Raw genomic sequence first — 8,996 nt, 5'->3', positions numbered from 1 at the left:
CCCAAAAAAAAAAAAAAAAAAAAAAAAAGGAACTCTCTTCTTTTCCTTCCTCTTCTCCTATAATCATAACTAATCCTACAGGCAGAATGCTATGGACAGATTAGTCAAATTATCAGGTTTCAGGGAAGTTAACTACCTTGTTTCTTCCATACCCAGACTTCAGACACTGGGGGTGAAAGGCATATGGACACTGAATCTCAGCTCTGCCACTCAGATAACCTTGGACAATTAAGTTGACCTCTCAAAGTCTGTTCTCTCATAAGGATGTTTTTAAAGAAATACATGTGAGAATATACAATATGTAATTTTTAACAATAACTGACACTTACTGAGCACTTTCTATGTATCAGGCAGAAATACAAGGCACCGTATTTGTCTTCTGCTATAGAAACTTACCTGCACAAGTGCATAAAAGATTTTCAGGATCTGCTTCTGTATTAATACAGAATAATGTGAGGAATCAGAAAGGAGCTGCATGATTTGTTGCTGAATACGAGGCAGAAATATTTGCATTGCTGCTATAAGAGGTTCTCTTTCCTCTGCTTTCTTATATCTACATGAGCAAAGACAAAAAGAGAGAACAATAATTTCTCCCCCCCACAAAAGAGCTATAAACAATGAATGAAAAATAATATTTTTAAACTATATAAAGCTATAACATTCCAAACACTAGCTTACATTTTCTGTTTGGATTGCTAGAATAAACTTGAAAGGGACTTTGAAAAAGCATATCCCTGTTTTAGGCAGAATACCTAAAATCTTTCTAGAAAGAGTTAGACTAGTTCAAAAAAATCCAAGACAGTTTTGCAACTTTCCACATGAATTTTTCTAGTACTTAAATTAATTTTCACATACCACAATTCTTGCTATAAAATACAAGTTGATAAACAGTTCAAATAGACATTCCTATTATATAACAAATAATGTGGTGGAAAAAACATTTGCCCATCTACCACCCTACTTTGAGAAGTTAAAACAGTTTACAAATTTAGGTGCTCTTAGGTCACTTTAACAGGTATAAATCTAAAATATACTCTAAAAATCATTTTAGAAGGAAGACTACAGGACTTTGCATGCAGAAGCAACAATCCCCTTAGGAGCTTAGAAAGCAATGCTATTAAGTGTGACACTAGTCCCACACCTCCCAAGCAACTTTTATAGAAAAGAAAGTCACTAGCAAAGAAACTTGAACATTTTCTACCTTGCATCCAAAAAGGTAAATGTTTGGTTTACTTAATGATGTGCTTACTTAAATATAAATGTTAAGGTACCTCTCCATCAAAATTTCCAAGGAAAACTGTTAATAAATGGTCCTCTGAAACTAACAAATAAGTTTGAGAAGCACTAACTTAGAGATTAGTACATTAGCAGATTAAAGATTCTTTGAAAAACTGTAGTATATAAACATGTTTAACTGTGTTTAATCCAACATTTCCCAATCTAACCTGATTCTGTAGAACACCCATAGCAGACCCCTCTATGCAATGTAATTCTTCTAAGTAACAGGAGGCTGGTATCTTCAGCCAATAGAAATCAACTTACTCATATGTCTTCACCAGTTGATACAGACATAATAAACTGCCAAGCCAGCTTCCACTGCTCTGTGATTGCAAGTAATAGTCTATCTTGTCGACTACCGCTGGCCAGTGACCAGGGAAATCGTACTTAATGATGGCACGGAGACACATTGTTAACTGGACTCTATAAAGTGGGGGAAAAAAGTCCAAAATCTAAGTAGTTATAAATATCAGGCTTCAAAGACCTCTAATATTGTACATAAAAACACTCTGATTCCTATTTACTTACATTATATAGATATGTATCTGGGGTGGAGGAAAAAAGAGCAGTCCTATAAAGAAAAACCTATAAAGTCCTATAAAGAATTTAAAAATAAATTCAGGGACTTCCCTGGTGGTCCAGTGGTTAAGACTTCGCCTTCCAATGCAGGGGGTGTGGGTTTGATCCCTGGTTGGGGAGCTAAGATCCCACGTGCCCTGTGGCCAAAAAACCAAAACGTAAAACAGAGGCAATATTGTAACAAATTCAATAAAGACTCTAAAATTGGTCCACACCAAAAAAAAAAAACTTAAAATAAACTCATAAAAAATTTTCCAAAAAAAAGACAATGAATCCACCCTAGCTCTGTAAAATTTCCCAGCTTGTTATATTTTGTATTTTGGTTATTATATCCTAAGGGGGAAACAAAACCAAAAAAGTATTTTATCGTTTCAACTGGACATCTTAGCCTAAAAACGGTCAAAGTAAGTAAAATGGAGGCCTACATAACAGTGGGAAACATCTCTGTGAGCCAAAGTCTGGAACCATTCATCATCAGTTCCCAGTCACACAGTATTTTGCACCTATCACAGCTTCCTGAGATCCTAATTTTTGTATGAAGTAACAAGCATTAGCTGGTAATTCCTGAAGAGGAATGCTAAGAACTATTTCCAAAGAAATAAAGAAAAAAGCAACAGGAAAGACATAAAAAAAAGAAGAAGAAACCTCTTTAATGAAACCGCAAAGTGAAGCTATGAAAGATGTGATCTCGTAACACTTAGGTCAGTAATCATTTCCTCAATTGGATACAACTATAATTGGGATTGAAAAGAAAGTGAGGGGAAAAAAAGTTCTCTTCTACCAACTATTAGTATGTCCTTACATGGTCACTTGCAAATGGATGGAGAGTGAATCTAGCTAAATTAGGATTCCATAGTGCCAAGAAAAAGATATGTGTTCAGTTCAACAGCCAATAACTTGATTTCACTGAAATGAAACAAATAATGCCTTTTCCTTGCAAAGGATCTTTTCCAAATCTAATTGCAAAAGATCCTTTGCAATACTCTTAAATAAACTTTGAGAATATTTCTTTAAGAGTAGTTACAGGGCTTCCCTGGTGGCGCAGTGGTTAAGAGTCCGCCTGCCGATGCAGGGGACGCAGGTTCGTGCCCCGGTCCGGGAAGATCCCACATGCCGCGGAGCGGCTGGGCCTGTGAGCCATGGCCGCTGAGCCTGCGCGTCCAGAGCCTGTGCTCCACAACGGTACAGGCCACAACAGTGAGAGGCCCGCGTACCAAAAAAAAAAAAAGAGTAGTTACAGTTAAGCCTTCAGGACATAAAAGAAGCAAAGCCACAAAGAACTGTCTCATAATAAAGATAAAGATAACCCCTTGTGCCACCAGCAGCTGTTCCTAAACAACAAATAGGTCATATTTGTATTCAATAAAACTGAAACTTTTCATTTTTTTAATTTCATCTTCAGGTTGACCCTCTTTTTTTTTTTTTTTTGGAGTACACGGGCCTCTCAGTTGTGGCCTCTCTCCCATTGCGGAGCACAGGCTCTGGATGCGCAGGCTCAGCGGCTATGGCTCACGGGCCCAGCCACTCTGCGGCATGTGGGATCTTCCCGGACTGGGGCACGAACCCGCGTCCCCTGCATCGGCAGACAGACTCTCAACCACTGCGCCACCAGGGAAGCCCCTAGGTTGACCCTCTTAATCCTTTCTCAATTCCAAGCCAAGCAAAGGATGTTTATGAACAGCCATCCTTTCATATATTAAAGTGTAGAAGTCATTGCTTGCAAGATTCAGAGAGATTTGAAAATGTAAAGATTTTGACAAGAAATGGACACATGATGGTACCACAGGGAAGCCAGTGCCAGATGGCATTTGGGCAACCAATGAGAATGATGATTTTCTTTCATCAATACCCCTATTTTCTCTTCTTACCCAAACAACTGCACAAAGAGGTGTTCAATGTTTGTCCACCTTCCTCACTGTTATCCTCACACTTTCTTCCCTTTCTTCTGCTTATGCCAATGTACATTATACACTCAGGGATAGGTTACATCTAATCTCTTGAAGTTAAATAATTTCATTCCCCTACCTCAATTTCATCTATTTCCCTCCCACATTTTCAAAAGCAACCTAATCACTTACTCATGGTGAAAAGAATTTGTTTCTCCTCTTTTAAGATTGCATAATTTTTTTGACCTACACCTCTGCTATCCACTAAGGGCAGGTACCAGCTACATGCACACACCGTAATTTAATCAAAATTGAATTTAAAATTCGGTTCCTCAGTTACACTAGCCACATTTCAAGTACTCAGTTGGCTTCTATGCCACATGGCTAAATATCAGACAGTGTGGATATAAAACATTTCCATCACTGCAGAAAGTTCTATTGGACAGTGCTGCTTCATAGCATCTAATCTAAATTTGAAAAACCAGAGACAATTCTAGTTTATATTTTCTCTATCCTGTCCTCTTCAAAGGAAAAGAAGCTCAGTTCATAAAAATGAACAAAAAGATAGGTAAAGTGTTACAAAAACTGGTAGGTTAAAACCCCCAGAAGTCAATTTCCCTGTATCAGGGAAAAGAAAAGCAGATAGTAAAAAGTCAAGAGCTCATAACTAAGAACATAGGTTATTCACATAGCAAGGATCTATACAACAATTTTCATTAGATTTTTGCCTCCACTCTTTTTGTGGCAACTTACAGAAACTAAATATTTTTTCCAAAATATTTTGAGGCAAAGAATTACAAATGCAAAAACAAATAACTAAAACTGTATTCTTTGCCCATCTTCATTACTTTATCTCTTTTAAAAAACAAACTTGAGGCTGATGATTAAATCCAACCTCCCCCATTCATATATTTTGGGCTTCCTACTAAGCATATAGAAACAGTATAATGTACCTCACTAAATCTGGAGACCGAATTATTCCTTCCACAATATTATCACGTATTTGCTGGCGATCGTTTTCATGAATGTTAAATGGAAATATTGCTTCTCCTGGTGGAGGTTCTCGGTCCGGCCAGTACTGGGTCACCATGTTCTTCAAGTAAATGGCAGCTAAGTCAGAGAAAAAAAAATGCTGAAGTAGCAGTATCAAAAAGATGGCTTTCATTCAGCTTTACAGAGCATGAAAGGCTAAACCCTTCAATGCTAAACATGATACCCAGCAAAAATGGAAAATCTTACAGCTATAAATAGCCAAGTGGGGAAGGGAAAATGGATAAGAATTGAAAGTTTCTCTTTAGCTAGTAAAGCAAGTCTAAGCAGAAAACATCTCATTAAATCAAGCTTCCAGAGTTTACATGACAGAAAAATGATCCAGGAACTCAAGTATGCATCCTTAGACTAAACACAAGATGGTCTAAATGAAACTCTGCTAAGTACTTTGAGACCACAAGAGTCATACTGTTCATAATGCCTAATACTGAACTGACAACACATGAAATTCTACAGTCCTTCATGGAGATTGCTTTTTTTGTTGTTTTTTTTCCACTGGCTATTATCCCGCACTACTATTTTGAAATACCTATAGTATTGGTAATTTTTATCTAACCCTTTTGAAATATTTGCCACTTGTAAATATAACAATAAAGAAAAGGACATCAGCTTTCAAATATTTTTGGAAAATCTCAGGAAATTTCTTACCTGTTTATTTCTATCAAAACACATAATCAATGATTCTGTTCCTATTCTTTTTAATCATCAACATTTAACAAAAGACTTCTAAAAGAAGCTAACATACTGCTACAGAATTTTGATAGGGGGTGTGAAGTTTTCTAACCATCCCAGCCGAGCACTGAATGTAAATTAATAATTACTTATAGTGTCATATTCTTACATATACTTAATATATATGAATAAAGAAAGGTGATCTGCAAAGCATTATAACTTTCTTCCCTTAAGTTTCTCCTCTCCCTTCTCCCCTCCACCCAATCCTCCCTTCATCTCAATTTTAACATAAACTAAATTGGCTCATAAAAGCATTATACCACAGAGAATAAACCAACATGTTCTACATTGGCTGTAATATAACAGAAACCCAATGAAATTATAAACCTGACATCCTACAAGGTCCTCTTTCATTAGTTTTGATTCAATACAGGTCTGAAAAAGACAATTTCACCTAAGATTTCCATTTTTTAGGATAAAAACAAAAATTATTTCATATCTATATGTGAGAGAGTTTGGGTTTTTGTCTTTTTTTAATTCAGACCACACAGTCTCTGGACTAAGTACCATCGTTTATCCCAGTATATTTATTTTTTAATATTATAGTCATCAGCAATAAAAATACATAAACTGTTGAAAAAAATGAATAAATGATCTAAGAATATGGTCCAACCTGTCAGCAGTTCAGACTGATTTCATGAGATTAATCTTTGCAGAAAGAAAAATCAAAAAATCAATATATTATACACACCGTTTTAATCCCTATAGAACTAGTCTTGAAAATAAAACACAACTTTCAGACAGCAAAGATACAGACATGGTAAAATCATGGACTTACTCATAATTCCGTCATTAAATGCTACTAATTTTATAACTAAAAAATATTTTTATTATGGGACACCACAAGAGATGGCCTATATAAAAGGCACACTGACAAATTTGTATATGTTGGAATAAATCTGCAATTAGTTAAAATAAAATTGAACTTAATGAATAATTTGAAAAGAGAATATTAATTACTCTCATGGATAATCATGGATTACTAAAGATAATGAAGGAAATATACCAAAAATAACTGAAACTGTACCAATAATCTAAAAATCTCCCTTTAATCATTTAATTCAAGTATCTAACATTTGCCAGAGCTAAGAAAATACAAATTATCTTAATTCATTCATGAAGAAATTAAGTATTAAAATTTGCTTTTCTGCAGAATCCACTCACAATTTCAAGCATCTTAACTTTGAAATTAGTTTTAAAACATACAAATGCTTCTCCCCTTCTCAAACACAATATATCATCACACACACTCTATCCTCTGGACCCAGAGCCACCACTACACAGATCAACTGGGTTCCATAACCTCAAAGGGGAAAGGATGCCATTAAACTCTGTGAAGCAGAATGCTGTGCTTTTCTAAGTTGATGTTTTTAAGCTTTTCCATTTTTCACAGTAATTTGGTAGCCCCTCTCTCCTTCTCTCCCTTGTTATTCCTTTAATCTGTTAAGGACTAGGAAATAAGGTAACAAAGTGTATATATTATATATCTAAAACAAGATTAAATAGATTCTGAGTATCCTACAAAGACACATTAGTTTTAACAAAAGAGCTTCTTGAAGTGCTTCTGGACTGATCAGAGGCAACTTTCTGCTTATTTCTAGGTTTTGTATTCTGGAACGCTGAGGTTAACTTTAATAATGCTATTAAGCTTACCAATCAAAAGGAAAACAGTGGAGCAAACATCCAAATTTATTTTGTTTGGCTTGCCAATATCAAAATATTACATTTATTTCCTATTTCTTCACAGTAAGGTAATAAAGGACATTCACTAATGAGCTTGCTTGATAATAGCAAGAATATTTTAGAATTCCCCACAAACAAAATAATCAAGCACTGAATATTTTGCAGAACTAAGTATTTCCACTTAATATTAGCATAATTTTTTATACAGGCTGATATTTTTTAATCAAAGATCACATCATTCTTCTTTAAATGTCATGCTAAAATGATAAATTATCTGTCTGGGTGTCACCATCAGATTCTTGGAGCTTTTGTATTTTAATAATAGATTAAATAGAACAGAAAATTTATTAATGGCACTTAAATTTAGGTGATAATGTAGAAGTCTACACAGTATATTTCAGACTGTCTAATAAAATGGATGCTCTAAAGTAGAAAGTTGTCCTAGTAAGTTAGGACATGATCAACCACCAAGACAAACCCTGTCATGTGGCTAACAGATTTGAAATCTACATAAACTATGAAGAAAAAATTGCCTTTAAATGCTATTTACATTTTATATCAAAACTTAATTACCTAAGTTATTAAGATTTAAAGTTGTATACAGTTGGTGAGGACATGGGGAACCCAGCATTCTAATGCACGCTTGATAGAAAAGCAAGTAAATGCAACTTGGTGATAAGATTCAAAATTCTACTTTGTTCAATTCAAAGTATATATTTGAATTTGAATTCTACTAATTCAAAATTGTTAATATCATTGACCTAGTACTTCCATTTGTTAAAATTTATTCTGTGAAACTATCCACACGAGCATCCAGAGATACGTGTCCAAGGATGTTCATTTCAGCATTGCCTCTATCAAAAACCACAAAAAAGGGGCTTCCCTGGTGGCGCAGTTGTTGAGAGTCCACCTGCCGATGCAGGGGACACAGGTTTGTGCCCCGGTCCAGGAAGATCCCACATGCCGCGGAGCGGCTGGGCCCGTGAGCCATGGCCGCTGAGCCTGCGCGTCCGGAGCCTGTGCTCCGCAACGGGAGAGGCCACAACAGTGAGAGGCCTGCGTAACGGAAAAAAAAAAAAAAAAAAAAACCCACAAAAAGGGACAATAAAGGAAATGTCCACTAATATCAGATTGCTTAAATAAACTATGGCAGTTCTAATTCAAAGAAATATTGAATAACTGTTACAAAGAATGAAGTATATGTACATGGAATGATGCCCCAAGGGTATAAGGTTAAATGAAAAAAAGGAAATTATAAAATAGCATGTGTAATACAAACAGATTTTTGTTACTTTTTAAAACCAACCTATCTACAGGAAAAAAAGAATTAGAGAACCATGCACCAAAGTTGACGGCAGGTATTTCTGGGGGTGGGATTAAGAGGAATCTAATAATATAAACTGTATTTTTGTAATGTTTGTATGTCATATAAAGAAGACATATTAATTTAATAAATTGCTTTAAGATCTCTAAAAATGTTTCTACAAAGCTTTATGGGAAATTCACAATGGCCCTATAAACACTTAGGTTATTAAAATAGGTTTCACTTAGCAAAATGTGGTTTCAAAACAGCCCTATTGGGCTTCCCTGGTGGCGCAGTGGTTGAGAGTCCGCCTGCTGATGCAGGGGACACGGGTTCGTGCCCCGGTCCGGGAAGATCCCACATGTCGCGGAGCGGCTGTGCCCGTGAGCCATGGCCGCTGAGTCTGCGCGTCCGGAGCCTGTGCTCCGCAACGGGAGAGGCCACAACAGTGAGAGGCCCGCGTACCACAAAAAAAAAAAAAACCC

The 8,996-nt window shown here is 36.0% G+C and overlaps 1 protein-coding gene across 1 annotated transcript in view; it reads right to left on the bottom strand.

The window, feature by feature from the left end:
• Positions 1 to 8,996, bottom strand: part of IPO8 (importin 8) — a 69,667-nt gene that overhangs the window by 53,267 nt on the left and 7,404 nt on the right. The window contains exons 3-5 of the mRNA XM_024747141.1: positions 4,697 to 4,853; positions 1,543 to 1,701; positions 397 to 553 (exon numbers count right to left, since the gene is read on the bottom strand). Coding sequence (XP_024602909.1) covers positions 397 to 553; positions 1,543 to 1,701; positions 4,697 to 4,853 — 473 coding nt within the window. The remainder of the gene's footprint in view (positions 1 to 396; positions 554 to 1,542; positions 1,702 to 4,696; positions 4,854 to 8,996) is intronic.

Source organism: Neophocaena asiaeorientalis, unplaced genomic scaffold (assembly GCF_003031525.2).
Source record: "Neophocaena asiaeorientalis asiaeorientalis breed wild unplaced genomic scaffold, Neophocaena_asiaeorientalis_V1.1 scaffold487, whole genome shotgun sequence".
NCBI classification, from domain to species: Eukaryota; Metazoa; Chordata; class Mammalia; order Artiodactyla; family Phocoenidae; genus Neophocaena; species Neophocaena asiaeorientalis.
The sequence above is the reverse complement of the archived record's forward strand: the minus strand, read 5'-3'. Positions and strand labels throughout refer to the sequence as shown.